Here is a 19,852-nt window from a genome sequence, read left to right as displayed (position 1 = left end):
GCACAAAGCAAATCCCCTGAGTGGTTAGAAGAATGCCCCATATTCTAGAGCAGCTTTCCCCAACATGTTGCCCTTCAGATGTTTGGGCCTACAGTTCCCATCATCCCAGACCATTGACCCCTCTTGCTGGTGCTGATGGGATCTATCGTCCAAAACATCTAGAGGGCATCAGGCTAGAGAAGGTGGGGATCCATAGCATCATTGAAGCAGAAAATACCTTTAGATCTTACTATTAGTTTCCTTCCAGTACTAAGAGATTGAAGCTGTTTCTAACTCTCTTTGGTAGATTGGCTGGCACCCTTACTTTGCTGCTGTGGTCCAGCTGTCTGCCTTCCTCCCCACTTGCTCATTACACGTTTTCTATAGAACATAGTAGGCTGGAACTATCCTAAGTTTATAGAGGACAGACGCATGCTCCAGATTCCAAGCAACCCTGAACTCTATGAAAGTCCTCCCATAATAGCACCCTCTCTCACCAAGGTAGGTTTGGGGAATGGAGGAGGCAACAGTGACGATTCCAAGGAGAGGATTGAGAATTAGACCCAGATCTCCCCAGAGTTTGAGCCAAAGCTAAGTGGGTCTTTTTGAGCCACCGGAGCCCTCCCTAGTGACCTCTTCCCATTCCCCAAACTTACTTTGGGAGAAGGGAAGGTGCTTTTGCAATAGGGGCTCCACAGCATCCAGAGCATCCGGAAACCATGGGGATTGTAACATCAGAGAAGCATCCAGAGATGTTGCGTATAATGGGAACTGCATTTCTCAGGCTTTCTGGAGTCACTTCCAGCATCTAAGGGTGCTGTGACAGCATTCAGGCCATGGGTGGCAACTTGTGGCCCTCCAGATATTGGACTGTAACTCCCATCATCCCTCACTATTGGCTGTGCTGGCTAGAGCTGATAGGAGTTGCAGTCCAACAACATCTGCGTAGGGATGTCTGTCATCAAGAAATCCAGCCAGATTTGGGCTAGCTGGAATTCCACAATGTATCCAACTGGCATTTGCAAGCCAAGCTGCAGGTTTTCCCCAAACTCTGGGGACTTCTTACATGTTTTTTGTGTGCCATACATAATTTGTGCAAATAAAGATTTGTGCAAGTTACAGTCACAATTTGCACGAATTTGCATAATTTTTGCAAATCATGGCTGTAATTTGCACAAATTATGTCCGAAATTTCACGATTTAAAAAACACTGAAAATCTATTGGTTGGCCGAGCTTACTGCAGATTGAATCAGGCCAGCTACCAGAAGGCAAATTGAAGTCCAGGTGGCGGAGTCAATGAAAGTTGACCACCACCACCCCAGACAGATTCCTCCAACATCCCTACATCTGGAGGGTCACAAGTTGCCCACACCTAATCTAGCTTCAGCTATTGGGTGGTACAGAAATGTCATAAATAAATCTAAGGTCACATGGGGGCCCTACCATGGAGCCTACTACAAGCTCTCTCTGCTGCCATGGTGTACCAGTAAGTAAAGTCTTTCTTCTTGAATACCAGTTACTGGGGGATGCACATTAGGAGAGAGCTCTTGTGCTCATGTCCTGCTTGTGGGCTTCCCAGAGGCATCTGGCTGGTTACTGTGGAAAACAAGATGATGGAGTAGATAGGGCTCCTCTTGCAGTCTTGTGATCAAGAGGAAAAGGAAGGTAGGAAAATGTAGGGAATGGGCACCTCATTGTCAAAACTGAAGGCCAAATTAGGTGACATTGGGGAACTTCATGAACCATGATAATTTTCTGTTTATATTCAAGGAACTGTTGTGGGGGAGCCCAAATCAACACTTGAGTATTGAACCCAGGGGTGTTGAACCTCTTTCAGCCTGAAGGCCAAGTTTCATTTCAGACAAGCTCTTAGGGGCCCTTCCCACCAACCCAGTGGCCAAAGTACCAGCATATTTTAGTATTTTAGTTTAAAGCTGTTACTACCAATAACTAAGCCTTAGGAGAGGCTTAGGAGAGGTGGTTCAACCTTTTAGAATGGGACATCCCCCATAAACCTTGGGTAACCACCAAACAATTGTCCACCAGAGGGGGATGGGGATATGGCCACCTGGGGGAAAGTTAGAGTGTTGGATTTAGCCTGCAGGTTTAACCCTTTCTCCTAACACTGTCTCACTGATCTAAACCAATCCCCCAATCTCACTATTTGCACTGTGAGAGAAAACTTACAGACATCATTCTAGTGCTTGTATGTTTAAAGCAAATGGAACCTTGGTAGAATCTAGCTGTCTTGAGTGCCATATTTTTGCTACAAAATCAAATGAATGAATAATGTCTGGAGTATTTTCCCCTAGCCTCATGTAAACCCCGAAGGGTGAGGAAATGTATCCCTGGAATGCTCCAAGTGCAATATATGGATTATGAGAATGTTGCGTGTTACACAAAAGGCACCAAGAGATAAAGAGTATGGAAATCTCGAGTGCTGAATCTACAAAGAAGTGGGTTAGCTCAGTTTGTTAAAGAAAGCCGATTATTTTGCTTCAGATGAAAAGAGGCGCCTCTTTTGTGATCCTTAGGTCATCACCATTTGGGGTTCCCCTTAGCAATAGTTTGTTGGGTCATTGCCATGACATCATCAGGTGCTATTTTTCCCTTTTGCTGTCTGTCCTCCAAAAATTCAAGTCGACAACAGCCGAGTCACTTAGTTCCACTGCTATTCTCCATGCTTGTATTGCAGCAGGCCAGGCCTTGAATTTTGCTGCAGTGGCTGGTCATCCACAATAAGGTGTTCACGTTTTAGCTGGGGAGTGGGCGAGAAAGGACCCTCAAGATGTCATGTGCCTCAATCTCCACTGACAAGCCCCCCCTTCCCCAATCTGCACATCAAGTGTATTTTCATCTTCTTACATTACTTTTATTGAGCAATTGCTTTCAAAATTTATTTTAGAGCGTAAATTCCTCAAGCCAGAGATCTTCCATGCACACTGATGGTGCTAGATAAATAAATTCATCAATAACTACCAACAACAACAACAAACCTAATATATACAACTATCCAAAGGCAGCCTTCCCTAACCTATTGCCACTCAGATGTTTGGAACTCTAACTCTCATCAGCCCCAGCCAGCACTGATGATGATCAAGAATGCTGGGAATTGTAGTCCAAGGCATCTGGAGGGCAGCAGATTGGGAAAGGCTGGTTTAAGGGATATTCCAAATGATTTATATAATCTAACATTCAGATGCACAAAAATGGTATTTACTATATCTATGTTCTTCACATTGGACTACTGGAGCGAGAAAGAGAAGGAGCAACATTGTATTTTGATCATTGCCATGCTTAGCACAGGAACCCCCAGACAAGACCCCCAAGGACAGTAGCTCACCTATAAAGAAGAGGTCAAGCATCTTCCCATCCCTAGCACATGCTAGCTCCAGAAGGTGTGGACAAAGGCTGCCACTTGGAGGCAAAGTGCATGCCTCAAGAACTGCAGCAACCAGGCTTACTGGGAGCAAAGGACTCCTCATGAATAGGCCCCACCTCATGAGGAAAATTTCTTCCAGAAACTTCTGCTGTGCCACAGTTGAGTCCTGGGTGGGGCTCTGAAGCTCCAGTTTATAAGCCTTCAGTTAGGACTTACAAGTGGCTAAGACAACACCTTCATCCCAGTATCTTGAAACCTTTCTTCATTGACCTTGCTCTTCCTTGGACTTATATCTTGTGATGCCGACTCCTGAGAAGACTTCGCTTTTGGACTTCCATTTTTGCTGGCGTGGTAATACTGTGTATTACCACACCAGCTATTGTCTGTCTCTTGACTTCTCCTCCTTTGAACTGCTTTTTTTTTTTTTTTTTTTTTGCTGGACTGATCAAACTGTGCTTTGACCCATTGCTTGTTGATTTTGTAAATGGATTTGCCATTTGTTTTGCCATAGGGCTGAGCCTCAATCCAGCCATGGTAGGACAACACTCACAAGCCCTATACAGGCATGCAGGGAGTAATTCCACAGAACTAAGTGAAGTTTGCTTCTAAGTAGACATGCATAGGATTGCACTGTAAGGCTGCCATTCTGTGCATCCTTACCTTGGAAAATTCTCATTGACCTCAGTCTTGATTTTGAGTTGGATAGTTTCAGGCTGATGTAAAGCAAATAAATATGCTATGAGGAATGTTCTTTCAATTTAGTAATGGCTCTGTTAGGTAGGGATGGGCAAATCTGTCAATTTAATTTCCACTCAGTTTCTCATTTTACTGACCATAAGATGGTTTTGGCCCATTTCCACAGCAATTTGCAAATTTGGCACCAAAAAAAAAAGGTCTGTATGAAAATTAGGGATGTGCTCCGCTTCTAATCGGACCGGCAAATTAGAAGCGGAGTGGGGGGCTTTGCCTGCCCTTAAGGCGGAGGTGAAGAGGATTGGGGGGCCGGCGCAGCGTGGCGAAGAGGATCGAGGTGAAGGCGGATCCTTCGCTTCAATCTGGAGCTCCGCCGGAACGGTAAGTGGGGTTTACCTGGCCCTGCCGCTGTCGCTGTCGCCCATGCGGCAACAGTGGCAGGGCCCGGTAACACCCCCCCGCCCCCCTCTCCCTTACCTGCCCCCATCCGCGGTCCGTCGGCTTCTTCAATTGAGCCTGCAGTTCAACCAGGAAGCCCAGACTTCCTGGTTGAACCGCGGGCTCAATTGAAGAAGCCGACGGACCGCGGACAGAGGCAGCTATGGCCTCCCTCCCCCTTGGTCCCTTACCAGGCTCTGCCGCTGTCGCCGCATGGGCGCCGACGGCGGCAGGGCATGGTAACATCCCTGCCCTCCTCTCCCGGCCTTACCTGGCGCCACTCCCCTCCACTGCGGAGCTCCGATTCAGAGCCGGAGCTCCGCAGTGAAGAGGAGCGGAGTATGGGCGGAGCGGCGCGGAGCGGGCCGATCCAAAATTTTTGGATCGGCCCGCGGGGCGGAGTGGGGGGTCCGTGCACACCCCTAATGAAAATCTATTCACTTCTTTATGAACATTTCCTAGTTTGTACACTTTTTGCAAGTGATTTTTCACTAATACAATGGGTGTTTATTCATGCTTTCTCCTAATAAATGCATCTCTGAGTTGCAAACTAGATTGTGAAATTCTGAAAAGTGTGGAACTTGATATGCAAGTGCATTCCAGTTTGTTTATAGCTTCAGGAGGTTCAAATTGGGTACATTCATATAAATATTCAAACCAAACAAATTTTTACTCCATCCCTACTGTATGCTTGATCCTTTTCTTACCTGCCATTTTTGCTCTACTCTTCTCTCCAACCTCTCTTAGAGTAGAAAGCATCCAATCACTCTACTTCCTTACTTCAAAATCACCCTCCCTCAATGTTGCTTTGCGTTACATATATTTACACGTAGTAACAGATAGCTTTATTTAAGCAGGCTTCTTGATATTGCTTGTTAATGCCTTATAGGTATAGGTTCCTGGAAAAGATAATTCATGGAGGGCAAATCAATCAGTGGCTGCTAGGAGGATCAAGAAATGCATCCTTATTCTTAAGACAGCCCTACGTTTGCTGGAAGCTGGGACTAATTAACTAGATGTGTTTCATACTACCAGTGCTTAGGAGGCAGTTCTTAAGTATTTCATCTAAAGCAACCAGCACTGATCCCTGGTTCAAGACATCAGTTGGTTGATATCTGAGCCGCTATATTTCAAAGATGGTTAACTCCTTATCCCATAATTGCAACACACCATCTTCTTCTGTCAAATAGCTTCTTGCATACTGTAGAACTTTAAACGACATGAAAGGCAAGGCAGCACTGTCATCCTACTCTATTTATAGAGCTGGGCTGAAATGCCTTCCTCAAGTTCACCATTCTTTTCAGTAGGTGCGGCGTTGAGGTAGGGTGACCATATTTTGGAAACCAAAAAGGAGGACAACATGGTCGCCCCCCCAAGGGGGCGTGTCCAGCACCAAGGGGGCGTGCCCACCTGAACATAGTCTTGGTCACATGTCTGATTTTACAGCACACATTTAAGACAAATCTGTTCTACATAACATCTTAATGTTAAAATCACTGACATAAAGAACAAGTGAGACATTCAATGTATCTGAAATTAACTTCACTCACTCCTACTTTTGTAGGTTTTGCTGTACTTTGAAGCTTTTGCTATACTCTGTGTGTTACATTCTCCCCTTCCCTCAAATATCTTTTCTGACTGTATCTTCACTCATTGCAAGCTGCTGTTGTTGTTAACAGGGCTTGCTACTGGCCAGCCGGGTGGCTGGCTTTTTTTAATTTCATTTTTTTTAAAAAGCTTGTGTATGATTATCACAAGTTTCTCTACTCTAACATTAGGGTGGGTGTTGTGGCAGTGAACACTACTTTGCCCATTCACACTTCTCACTTGTATACATTAGCTTCTCAAGGCTTGTGTGTTGGCACCACTTCGCACATCCAGACTTAGAGCTCCTGTCTACTTCCTGCACAAACATGCGACTCTGAGACCCTCTTCCTAATGCCCTGCGTTTCATGCCAGCATCATGGGGCTAAGTTACAATAGATGTCTCTGGGTTGTCTGTGCAGCCTCTGTTGTCTCTCACTCTAAGTCATTGCAGACAAACCAAAGCCTCCAGCCTCAAACAATCTCTCTCTCTCTCTCTCTCTCTCTCTCTCTCTCTCTCTCTCCCCCCCCCCAAAGTCTCCCAATGGTCCAGCTAGGCTGCACACTTGCAGCTTGGGATATTGCTTATTGCTTGGTCATGTCTGGTGACATTATTATTATTATTATTATTATTATTATTATTATTATTATTATATCCCACCTTTTGCCCAATACTTTAAAAACCTCTGCCACCAACCACCTCCACCTCCTCTCCTCTTGCACAACTTTGATGCACTCTTAAAACACTCTGCGTGGCAGGCAAGCCTCAGGGCCAAGCTACAGGTGCATCTGGGTTGCCTTAAGCCTCTCTCTGCCTTATGCCAGCCTGCCAACATTTCCAGCCTCAAATAATCCCCCACCCCCTTCTCTGTCTGCCAAAGTCTCCCAATGGTCCAGCCAGGCTGTGCACTTGTACCCTGTGGCTGGGGGTAGGGCAACAGCTTATGGCTTGGTTGCATCCAGTGACTCTTGTTTTTTTTAAAAAAACTCCACCACCAGCCGCCTCTGCCTGCTCCAAAACTAGGCTCTGAGACACTCTTTAAAAGGCTCGGTGTGGTACAGCAGCCTCTCAGGGCTCAGCTACAGCCATCTCTGAGTTGTGGTTTCAGTCTAACTCTGTCTCTAAGAGATATGCCAGCTAGCCAAAGCCACAAATCTATCTATTTTTCTCTGGTATGCATTTCAAATGTTCTGCATTGCATCCCAGCAGTGCAGTCAGAGCCTAGCTCACAAGTGTACAAAGTGAAGTGGAAGGGAAGTGGTAGCGAAGCAAAGCAATGATATGCCAGGTTCCAACATTTGCAGCAACAGGGCATCCGCAAAGAAGAGAGCCTCTCTCTCGACTGGCACCCTACTGTTGGTCGTGAGAGTTTTTCTCTAAAGATGACCCTTCATCACCCATGATATGGAAATTTGAGGAAAAGGCCTCTGGCCCATTCTGTTTTGCCCTGTGGGCAGCTTTGACTGACCTCTCCTTTCCCACATTTTGATTTGTGGATGCCTTGCCTCTGCTGAGCTCCAGGTACCCAACTGCACTCCAAATCTGCAACAGGAAAGGTGCCCTGCTTGCCCAGGACTTCTTACCTAAAGACTAGAGATCCCCTTAATGCCAAGGGCTGAAACTGCTCAGTGTGCAACACCCCAAATAGGTTTGACAATCTGAGTTTGAAGGATATGGCTCCAGCAGTTTTAAAACACAATAATTTTAAAACTTTAAACTTTTTTAAAAATCCTAAAAAAATAATGGATGAACAGATCTGATTCAAACTTGGCATGGCTAAATCTCTCCTTAAGAGCTATCATGGGGCCAGCTTTCAGCCCTTCGTCTTTAAAAATGTCACTTTAAAAAAATAATTTTAAAACCTCAAACTTTAAAAAAAATCCTAAAACTCAATGGATGAATAGATCTGTTTCAAACTTGGCATAGCTAAAGTCCTTGTTAAGAGTAATCATGGTGCCAAGTTTCATCTCTTTATCTTTAAAAATAACATTAAAAAATCCTCAAATTTTAAAAAATTCCTAACAATAAATGGATGAACAGATCTGTTTCAAATTTGGAATGGCTAAAGCTGTACCAATAAGCCATCATGGTGCGAAGTTTCATCTCTTTATCTTTAAAAATGACGATTTTAAGAATAATAATTTTAAAACCTCAATTTTTAAAAAATTCTTTAAAAATCAATGGATGAACGGATCTGTTTCAAATTTGGCATGACTAAAGCCCTTCCTAAGAGCTACCATCATGCCAAGTTTCATGTCTTTATCTTAAAAAATGATGGAGTTATAAGCATTTTTGTTAATTCCTATTAGAGCTGCTCTTTGAAAAAAATCTGGATTTCCCCACCCCCTCCCAGATTTGCCATCAAAAACCCGGACAAATCCGGTCATATGGTCACCCTAGTTGAGGGTAACATTTGTATGTCTCGTGGAGGGGATGTGAAAGGGCATGAAGCTGGCAGCAGAATGATCACTGGTGGCAGCACTCCCTGGTAGTTGGCAACTGCCTTTATTTCTTCCCACTCTTTTTCTTCTTTCCCTGCGCTCTGATTGGCCTTATGGCAATGCTACATGATGATAATAATATGTTGTTATGACGCCAATCAAAGTGAGAGCAATGTTTCCTGCCCTTGGTCTAAGGCAAGGTGCACAGCCTTTTCGATCCTGAGAGCCATATTGGGTGTCTGCTAGAGTGGCAGAGACCACAATATGCCAGCACACTTAAGCATACAACTCTCACACATCCTTCACACACTCACCCAAGCAGCAACATCTTAAATGTTTTGAAGCCCCACCCCAGAGAACTGAAGGTCATCACACACACACACATACACCAGGGATCTAGGAACAGGCTCTATGGTTCCTGCCATGGAGCAGAAACCTCATTCCTAAAACATCCCAGGAAGTAGGCAGGAACCTTCAATCACTGCTTCCTGGGATGCTCTCATCCCAGGAAGCTCTATTGCAGGAACCATATTACGTGTTCCTGGTCCATTTTTTTCTCCCGCACCCGTTTTTCCTTTCCTTTTTTCCTTTCCTTTTTTCCTTTTAGTGGTGGCAGATACAGAGAGTCTGGGGGCAGTCAGACATGCAGCTCACAGGCTACTCCTTTTGGACCTTTGCTGTAAACATTGCTGGGAAAGAAAAAATGGTGGCTGCCATCTGCAGAGATTCTGTGGATATTGCTGTTGCGGCCAAGTGCATAAAACCCATGGTGGTAGCTCCAAAAGTGAACTGGCTGACACTTTTATGAAAGTGTTCACACACTCACATGCTTATTTTTATTTATTTATTTACAATTGATAAAACTCTTTTCATCCACAAGGGATCCCACGGTGTACACATCAAACAACAGCAACTACTCCAGTTTAAAAACTATACAATTACAAATTAAAAGGCAAAATACAACAACATGTGAACCCTCCAATTTTTCAGGGAAAGTTCTAGGAAGGGCGTAGGTCTCAGCTCCAATTTTCTACAACCTAACGACTTCGCAGTGCAGTTTGCTACCTGGTGAAATGTGGTTCTTGCTATAAGAGGCTAATGATGAAGAAGGGTCTCTAATGGTGCAATCCTACTCATGCCTACTCAGAAGTAAGCCTCAAGAGTTGCCGCCTGGGCTTTTGGTTTGGCCTCTTCAGGCATGGTGGCCTTTCATATGTAGAGAGCAATTAAATTCTGTCATGATATTGGTATTTATTAGCTTAAAGTCTCTGCTTTTTATTCTGAGGAAATATTTACACATTATGAGAATAGGAATTCCAGCTGCCAGCCTTAGGTTACAGCTTGGAATATTCATCCCAAATATAGCAATGTGGGGGCAGAGAGAGTAGGCAGCAAAGAGAAAGAGGTAGAACTATCTTGGAGGCTGCCGTTCCTTTCGCCTGACATTGTTTGGATAGCATCCATCTGTGGGAGCCAGTGACTTCCATAACTTTGCCAGTGATGAGCTGCAAAGCCCTTCATAAAACAAAGTACTACAACACAAACTGTTGGGAGATCCCAGATCAACAACAGAATGAATGTGTCAGAAAAGAGCTGGGAACGAGCCTGTAAAACATCCATCATAGGATCCCAAGGGCTTAGAGAATTAACCTATATAGGGCCTCTGTGCACCACTGTAAGCATTGTGACAACTGACTTTTAGTAGTACTGTTTGTGGGGAGGGGCTGCACATTTAAAAACACATTTTATTCCCAAAGCGACATATATGTTTGCAAAGATATCACATTCTTGTGCGCCCAGAAGTACGTTTCGGACTTTGAAAAATGTGGTGCTTCATCTCCCCCGACCCTTGCAATATATTTGTTTCTTCTTTTCCAACCCACCCGCCCCTCTCCCATTCTTCATTCAGAATAAGATTTCAAAATAGATGACAGCAGCAAAAATCCTCACAGCTTAAATAAAAAGGAATTGGAGTCTCGGGAGTGGGGGGGGGAGAGAGAAAGCAGAGAGGAAGGGGGTGAAGCATGTAGTAATTTACAGGTGATGGGGAATGTGTCAACATGATGAAAACCGGAAGAAATGGTTCTACAAACCATGAACCAGGTTATTTTACAGGCCACATAGCTTTGCCACAACTAGTTCAGGAAATGAAATAAACAGGGACCGAGATACATTGCTGTTTAATTTCCCAAAACTAGAAAAAAAGCCAGACAGTCAACTAAGTGTGATGCAGCTAATGCCTCAGCTATCTTGGGGGAGCATTTTATAGTGCTACATGTGTTGCAGTGTGATATGACTAGCCCACCTCAGTTCAGCTCAGCCTAGCCACATCCATGCCTAAATGTTTGGCATCACGCCTGGCACCACAACATGGCATCCTCAGGCACTTCCAATGCCCTGCCAGGACTTACCCTTGGCCGCCCTCCTCCTCCTTCTGGTTCCCAATGGTCACCTTCTTTGTTTTCAACAACTCCTGGGCTGTTTTGGAAGAAAGAAATTGTCTGACACTTGGAATTGCCAGTGGTGCCAAAAGGAACCCCACAAACCCTGCATGGGTTCAGGACCAGCCCACCATTATAAGACTGGGGGCCCTGACAGAGGGGACTTGGCTGAGGGCCACTCCAAGACCAGCTTGGCATTCACATGTCACACTCTTGCATAGCACTTTTCTTCTAGTCTTTTTGTATGAGGTACTCTAACCTGGGCCAGATCTACACGTCGTTGCGAAGGCGCTTCCGTGCGCCTTTTTTAAAGATGTACCTAAAAGAAGCGCCTCTTTCTTTACTGTGTGTGCTGTGAGCTAGGCAGCGCCGCCTGCGGAAGAATCTCTACCCCATTCAAAGACGCTGCTCGGGCCGCTTCCCCCTCGCGTGTTCTTCCATTCGAATAATCCCTCCCTCCCACTCGTCGGCTCTTCTGGCGCGTCCCGGCGGTGGCGGCTCCTCCTCCAAAACACTTTTCTCCCTCGGTGTGTTTGTATTTGCGTTTGCGTGTGCGTGTGCAAGCACACACCGAAGAGAGTCCCGGGGAGATGACACCGCGGGGGAGAGTGAGAGGCAGGAGCTGAACTCGTCCGCTGCGCGCACGCAAACGCAAATGCAAATACAAACACACCGAGGGAGAAAAGTGTTTTGCAGGAGGAGCCGCCGCCGCCGGGACGCGCCAGAAGAGCCGCCGGGTGGGAGGGGGGATTATTCGAATGGAAGAACACGTGAGGGGGAAGCGGCCAGAGCAGAGCAGCGTCTTTGAATGGGGTAGAGATTCTTCCGCAGGCAGCGCTGCCTAGCTCACAGTACACACAGTAAAGAAAGAGGCGCTTCTTTTAGGTACGTCTTTAAAAAAGGCGCACGGAAGCGCCTTCGGAACGACATGTAGATCTGGCCCTGGCAGCATTTTTGTGCCACCACCAAATAGTCTGTAAGAGTGGAACTACTTCACAGGATAATGAGATGGTAGATCTCATGGTTTTATTTAATAAATCAGAAAATGTAAGAGCATCTGTAGGGAAGGCATTGAAACGTGGATACTTTTTTTTCCCCAACAGCAGATTGCTCAAGAAATGATCAAATGTGGTTACAGCAGGGCTGCCATCAGACCAACAAAGACCAACATGCTACAAGGCTGTTGTGTTATCTTGACCATAATATGGCATCTGGCAAAGAACCCTGCAAACGTTCCACCGTGCCCTGCATTGTGACAAGGTGTCGCAAGCATCATGACGCTTCTTCTATTCAGAGTATGAACGTTGTACAGGATGCAAAACTGTATAGCAATGTGGTGAGGGAAAGAGGAGGAGCCCAATAAATGTGCCATGCCTTTTGCAAATGTTCCATGGCAGTGAAAAATGTCATAGAACGCAGACATTGGCAGAGTGGATCAGCCCAGCGGTCCAAGTTGCCAATGCCTCTGGGATCGTGTGAATGCACAGACGTAGAGAGAACTTAGTACTTGTACTGGGATGTCAAGTTCTGCTCTCTTTCGGCCCAAGGCTCTTCAGGCTTAGGCAGTTTCTGTGGTCAAGTGTTAGCTAGATTATCCATCACTCCCCTTTCAGTGCCCAGTTGTTCTCCCACCACATTCCTGCTCATAGGGCCTCTCAGGGCACCTGCTGCCACCCAGTGTTGTCACTACCCCAAGCCCTGGAATAATTTCCAAACCCCATTCAACAATTAACAACAGAATGATTCAAAGCAAGGAAGCTCATGCAGCTGCCTAGACTACACCAGGTTGCTGCCATGTTTAAAGAAAACCTGCACTTTCTCTGCTGCGGTATGGCAGCGGGTAATCCTGAAGAAGAGAAAGTGTGGGGCTTCTGGTGGCCATTTGGCTTCCCAGGCCTGGCCCCTGTGCTCTGACGGGGCAGATAGCAACCAATCAGGGTTGCCACCCACCTGGGATCACCTCCACCACGATGCCGGAGCAAGGTTACACGGCAGATGCTCCATATTCACCTCGCTCCAGTGAAAAAGTCAGGGTAAGTGCCTGACTTTGTTAGCTCGTAGTTTCACAGGAAAGCCCCGCAGTGGGTGTGAGGTGGCTGCTGCGTCGTATAACCGACGCAGCTCCACTGCGCACTCATCATGGGGCTTTCAGAGTGTCTAGGCAGCCCCCATGTCGTTTTGAAGATGTACATTGTTATAGTGGCAGAGGTTTATGCTCACAAGCTGGTTTCCATGTTGTAGCCCTTGGCAAAACAGTCCCAGTGTATTAGTAGTGGCTATATGCTTTATGATCTCTTCACATGTAAATAACTGAGTATTACGAAGTATAGCATATTATGTTATCATATATAGTACGAACACAATTATATCAGACTTTAGGAACCTTGCAACCATTATGGTTCATATTAGCAAGAGCAAAGGTTCTTTGGTATATGCCTAGCTTTCCCATGACCTGCTGTACAAAGACATGAGAACAGGAGATAAAATATGTGCAATTTACAGAACTTAAGTATATGCAGGCATGAGTGTGATCAGTAGCTGTGAGATCTCTGAGACTTCCCTGCACAAGGTCAGTGACAAAGAAGCTGCTTACTTAACAGGGAAATTTTAAAAAAAATCCATAACTACATGTTTTCCACTGTTTTTTCCATGATTGTCTTATCCAATCCTATCGTATATAGATAAGTCACTAGTAGTTATGGGGGAAACTGTCAAGCTCAGTTTTGCTCAGATTCTCATTTTTCCACAAATAAGTCTATCCTGATTCCATATTTTTCTGTCCACAAGAAAATTTGTACGTATTTTTTGCATGTTTTTTTAAAAAAATATTACTTCTGCAAGTGAGAATAAGGCATTTTTAGCATATTTTTCAAAATGTATGGATTTTTTGTAAGCACTCTTTCAATGTACCCCCACACACTTTTTCAAATGTATGTATTTTGTTTTTATGAACTGCATCACAAACCTAGAGCCCAATGTCTAAATGTGTTCCAGGTTTTGTTTAGTTTCAGAAAGTGCAAACTTGGTAAGGGCACCTTGAAATGAATCTGTCACTGATCCCGAGTTACTAGTTTTATGTAAGTTGGCTCTTCGCCACACCCAGAGACAGCTTTTGTGTTCCATGGTAATGTAGTGATTGTCATCTCAAGCCATGCTGAGCCATACCAAAAGCCATAGAGTGTGTTGTTGCTGCTGTTGCTGCTGCTGTTGTGCATATTCTGACTTCATGGAGGCCAAAAATGGATGGAGCATGATATCAAAAACAAAAAGGATCCAGAAAATAGTAATGGTGTTAAGAACACTAATTCCAAAGGTAGGGAGGAAGGAGAACATTATTCAAGCTAAAGTCCAATACAGCATGCAGTGTACTTTATGCTCACCAGACCATTTCTACTTCTATGGAATGCTCTTATTGCTTGACTCCACCAAGGAATCCCATAGTGAAAAGTTCAGAGATCAGACAATGTTTTCAATGATTTATTGGCCAAAGCTACCAGTTCTTTATACCATGTGCTTCCTAGTATTGATATCCTATGTGGAGCCAAAGCACAATTGGCAGGTGAGCTTAAGCATTTCCATTGACCACACTCCAAAGAAATTGGCTCACTTGAGCTGCTCCAAGATCCCATGCATGTTTGCTTGGGAATAAGTGCCGCTGAGATCAAGGCAGCTGACTCACATGTAAGGATTGCTTAGGATCGCAACCTTATTATATTTTTAAAAATCCTACAGTAATGATATAAGGTTATAAAGGTCAACTTCATATTTGTACCCAGGTGTGATAATGGCTAAGTAAAGCAATGCCTCAAGAATGGGCTAGAGTCAAACAGAAGTCTGACAGACAGGGAAAATGAGAAAGTTCCCCATATGTTCCAAGTGTGGACTGAACTGGGTTTCCCCACCCAAGATGCTTCACTGTTTCCCCTATGACATAAGAACTGTAACTAGGTTTAAATGCAACCTAGTAGCGTCTTCAGTAGCAATCAGTAGCGTCTTCTTGCACAACAGGGCTCAGAGGCAGCTTGATGCTAGGTTGGACCCTAGATTGACATTAGAGGGTTTTGTTTTATTTTGTTTTTACCCTCTGGAGCACAGAAGTCATTGGCAATGCCCACTAGAGGGACACAGAGAAATCTCTTTCATTCAGCAGTCAGCCTGAAACTTCTTTATGTGATTTGCTGCTGCAGTTTGGTTTATCCTGTCAGAAAACTGATCAGCTCTAAAAAACCTGGCCCAGCCCAGCATGCGCCTCAGGAACTCTTCTAAAATTAGAAGTCCAATGGATGTTTGGAAAGAGGAAAGGGAAGGGTCAGCAAGCAAATTTGTTTCTCTTCCAGGCATTTTCACCAGCACAGAGATAACTTGCCTGGGGTTCCTTCCAGCCACTCGTGGTTTGGACTGGAAATGACAAATTAAAAGCATTTTACTCAAGACAACAGTGTTCCAGGGACTAAGCCTGGCATGGCAAACAAAATATGGGGTTCTTGTTTAGTGGTGGCGTTAAGTTTTGTGGTGTGTATGTGTGTGTAATGCTAAAATGACTTGTTAGCAGGGAATAAATAGTCTGTTTGTCAGGTTTTATAGAATTCTGTTATTTTTATTTTAACCCACACTCTTGGTAGAAAACAATTTAGAGCCGCCAGACTTTTTATACCTAAATGCAGGGCAGGGCATATCATAATTAAGAATGTCTTTAAATACCACTGGGTGGCTATGTACTACCTTTAGTATCAGAAGTAGTATACCTCTGTATGTGCATTGCTGGGGAATATCAGTCGGGTGGTGCTGTAGTCTTCATGTCCTGGTTGTGGCTTTGCGTGGGCATCTGTTTGGCCACTGAGTGAACGGAATACTGGACTAGATAGGCCTTTAGTCTGATTCAGCAAGGCTCTTCTTATGTTCCCGTTCTGATGAAATGTCAACCAGTAGTTAGGTAAAGCAAACTTTACTTGGTCTGCATATTATATTCACATTTATACGATGCTGCTTTTTAGTCTGCAAAATTTGTCTTTAATATAAGGTGACCATATGAAAAGGAGGACAAGGGCTCCTGTATCTTTAACATTTGTATCGAAAAGGGAATTTCAGCAGGTGTTATTTGTATGGGTGCAGTACCTGGTGAAATTCCCTCTTCATCACAACAGTTAAAGCTGAAGGAGCCCTGCCCTCTTGACCAGATACAAAAGAAGGCAGGGCTCCTGCAGCTTTAACTATTGTGAAGAAGAGGGAATTTCACCAGGTGCTGCACCTATACAAATAACACCTGCTGAAATTCCCTTTTCAATAAACTTAAAGATACAGGAGCCCTGTCCTCCTTTCCATAGGGTTACCCTATTTAATAGCAGCCTTCTTCCCACTCCACCACAGGTAAAAAAACAAACCATTTGGTTGCTGAGTCATAGTAGCCGTTTTTCTATTGTTTTGAAATACATGGGTTTTATTAAAGATTGTCTTCTTTATCATAGGAACCAGGACATGGTCCTCTCTTTCTCTCTTGCTATTTTAAAATGTGTCATCTCTTTGGTCGAGAACATATTGTTTCACACAGACAAAAAAACCTGTTTCAGAGATAGTACACTGAGTGTGCACTAAGTTTATTTATTTATTTATTTATTTATTTATTTATTTATTACATTTCTATACTGCCCAATAGCCGGAGCTCTCTGGGCAGTTCACAAAAATTAAAACCATTCAAAGTATAAAACAACAGTATAAAACCATAATATAAAATACAATATAAAAGCTCAACCAGATAAAAACAGCAGCAATGCAAAATTACAAATTTAAAACACCATGTTAAAATGTATTTATAGATTGTTAAAATGTTGGGAGAATAAAAAGGTCTTCACCTGGCGTCTAAAAGCATATAATGTAGGTGACAAGCGAACCTCCTTAGGGAGCTCATTCCACAGCCGGGGTGCCACAGCAGAGAAGCCCCTCCTCCTGGTAGCCACCTGCCTCACTTCCTTTGGCAGGGGCTCACGGAGAAGGACCCCTGAGGATGACCTTAGGGTCCGGGCAGGTACATATGGGAGGAGGCGTTCCTTCAAATAACCTGGCCCCAAACCATTTAGGGCTTTAAATGTCAATACCAGCACTTTGAATCGGGCCCGGACCTAGACTGGCAGCCAATGAAGCTGGAAAAGGACTGGCGTAATGTGGTCTCGTCGGCCAGTCCCTGTTAGTAAGCGTGCTGCCCTGTTTTGTACCAGTTGAAGTTTCCGGACCGTTTTCAAAGGCAGCCCCACGTATAACGCATTGCAGTAATCCAAACGAGAGGTTATCAGAGCATGGATAACTGTAGCTAAGCTATCTCTGTCCAGATAAGGGCGCAGCTGGTATATCAGCCTAAGCTGATAAAAGGTGCTCTTTGCCACTGAGTTCACCTGTGCCTCAAGTGACAGTTCTGGATCCAAGAGCACCCCCAAACTATGGACCCGATCCTTTAGGGGGAGTGCAACCCCGTCCAGGACAGGGCAAACATCACCTCGCCGGACAGATGAAAGCCCTGCTAACAGTACCTCCATCTTGTCTGGATTGAGTCTCAGTTTGTTAGCCCTCATCCAGTCCATTACCGTACCTAGGCACTGGTTCAGAACAGTCACTGCCTCACCTGGGTTTGATGAAAAGGAAAGGTAGAGCTCGGTATCATCCGCATATTGATGACACCTTGAGACACCTTGAGACATATTGAGTTGTCTCAAAACACACTGAAAACAAAACAAAACAAAGTAGTCAAAAACCTAGCCAACACTTGGAGAACCCTGTGTAGACGTCCAGTCCCGTTTTCTAACAAACTAGGGCCTATCTGGGGAAAACTGAAACAGTAAGTACCCTTGTGTTGCTTAGCAACGTTGTTTGGGTAGTCATTGTAGATATTTTGATTCTGTAATGTCTTGAAAATATCTGAAATGCCAAGAAAAGCCAATCTGCAGTGGTACCTGTAGTACCTAATCATAATAATGATGGTACCACATGAGCAGAAACGCTGAGAAGAGACTATTATATGGTCTCATGGTTTCTTTCATTTTATTGTTGTAAATATGCCACTATCTCTGTTGACTTCAGGGACTAACCAATGCTGTTACTCAATGTGCAGAATTGTAGCCAGTACACAAAAAGTTCACTTCTAAGAGGAAAGACTTGGAGAAAATTAGATATTTTTTCTCCACCCCATGCAACCTCTGTCCATTTTCCTAATGCCTAATAATGTCGTGTTTCTGGTGTTAGTGGGTCCTTCTTAATTTGCACTCTGAAACTGCTGGTTTTCCTTGACTAATTTCCTGTCCACCTGGTTTGAAAGAGTCAGCATGCTGGTTATCCTCCTGAACTGTGTCACTTTGGGCATGTTCCACCCTTGTGAAGATATGGGCTGTGACTCCCCACGCTGCAAGATCCTCCAGGTAAATTTTTAAAACCAAATTTATCACAACATAATTTATGGGGTGCAGGTGTGGGCAAGGAACCATAGCTTGATGGAAGAAATCCAGCTTTGCCCATGGTTTGCCCAGGTTCCATTTCTGGCATTGCCAGTTTTAAAAATGAGGGAGTTTATGATGGGAAGACTGGGTTCCTACAAAGACAGAGTACACAATGATGGTCTGGATGGACAAATGGTTTGACCTGGTATAAGGAAACTTCCTATATTTTATGGGCCCAGACTGGAGGTTAAGTTGCTCCTGTTAGAATAACCTAGCCAAATCTACATCTTGTGTCAAATTATTACAAATGTAGGGAAAAAGCAGGATATAACACCATGAAAGCAGTATATGGAATGTGGATTATGCCCCAACAGTTATCAGTGAACTTCAATACCGCTATAAAGCAGTAGTGTAGATCCAGCCCTTACTTCAACCAACCTGCTCCAGTCCTTACTTCAACCAACCTGCTCCAGTCCTTTTGCCATAAAACAAAATGGATATACCAAGATGAATGTACTAAATATGTCTTACTACCCTCTGTGGACTATACATAGGCCGAACTTTCAGGAGAAATAGTTCCATTTCACATCTGATAGATACTTGGAATAGAAACTTGGGATGAGGTGGTCTATGGATAGATGGAAGTTGGGAATCGTAGGTGAAAACTAAGCTGAGGAGACAACACTTTGATCCTGACAATGCACCAAATGCAGCACATATTGCTGAAACCAGAATGGAATCAGGAGCTAGAATTCAGCAGCACCTTAAGCATTGAATGCACTTGATGCACTGAGGAGTGATGTTTACTCTTTTTAGGATTCTGGAGAGAGAGCAGAAGTCATCACCTCCACTTTTAGACTGTTCCAAGTGGAGAGATACTTCATAATTCAAGAAAGGGGCAAATGGTCTGCCAGATTGAGATAAGCCAGGACAACTAATTCATAGTCCAGTTTGTTCAGAACTTGGCTTCCTGCCTAAGAAAATCTGGCCCTGATTAACAGGCAGATGCACTCCAACTCCAATACAGTTGGAGACGGTATTCTTCAGCCACTCCTGGACCTAGAGAGTAGGAAGTGTCCAGACACATTTTAGTACAGCTCTGCTCACTTTCCCCACTCCTGCTTTGTGAATGAAATGGTTTTCTTGCCAGTCTTCCTTTCAGAGTTTAAAAAGCTGGCAAGCCTACTTGCAGGAAGACATAGCAATGTGTAGTATAAATGACCTTCTTGGACCAGGTTGGAGCCAGGTCCCTTAGACCAGGAGTGGGCAGAAGGTATATCTCCAGATGGTTGGGACTTGAACACCCTGATGCCCCCTGCAAGCATGGGCAATGACCAGGAATTCTGGGAGTTACAAGTTCAAAAGAACTGGTGATTTACTTTCTGCCCATACCCGGCCTTAGACAATGAACTACCACCAATTCCAGTGTTTGTCACTAGGTGCACCTTCTCATCTTGCTTCTTTGTGTTCC

The 19,852-nt window shown here is 44.4% G+C and overlaps 1 protein-coding gene across 1 annotated transcript in view; it reads left to right on the top strand.

Annotated features, from left to right (window-relative positions):
• Window positions 1-19,852, top strand: part of CACNA1G (calcium voltage-gated channel subunit alpha1 G) — a 392,734-nt gene that overhangs the window by 163,016 nt on the left and 209,866 nt on the right. The window contains exon 2 of the mRNA XM_063120222.1: window positions 18,252-18,363. Within this exon, the coding sequence (XP_062976292.1) occupies window positions 18,252-18,363 (112 nt within the window). The remainder of the gene's footprint in view (window positions 1-18,251; window positions 18,364-19,852) is intronic.

The sequence above is a fragment of the Elgaria multicarinata genome, chromosome 3 (assembly GCF_023053635.1).
Source record: "Elgaria multicarinata webbii isolate HBS135686 ecotype San Diego chromosome 3, rElgMul1.1.pri, whole genome shotgun sequence".
Classification (NCBI taxonomy): Eukaryota; Metazoa; Chordata; class Lepidosauria; order Squamata; family Anguidae; genus Elgaria; species Elgaria multicarinata.
The sequence above is the reverse complement of the archived record's forward strand: the minus strand, read 5'-3'. Positions and strand labels throughout refer to the sequence as shown.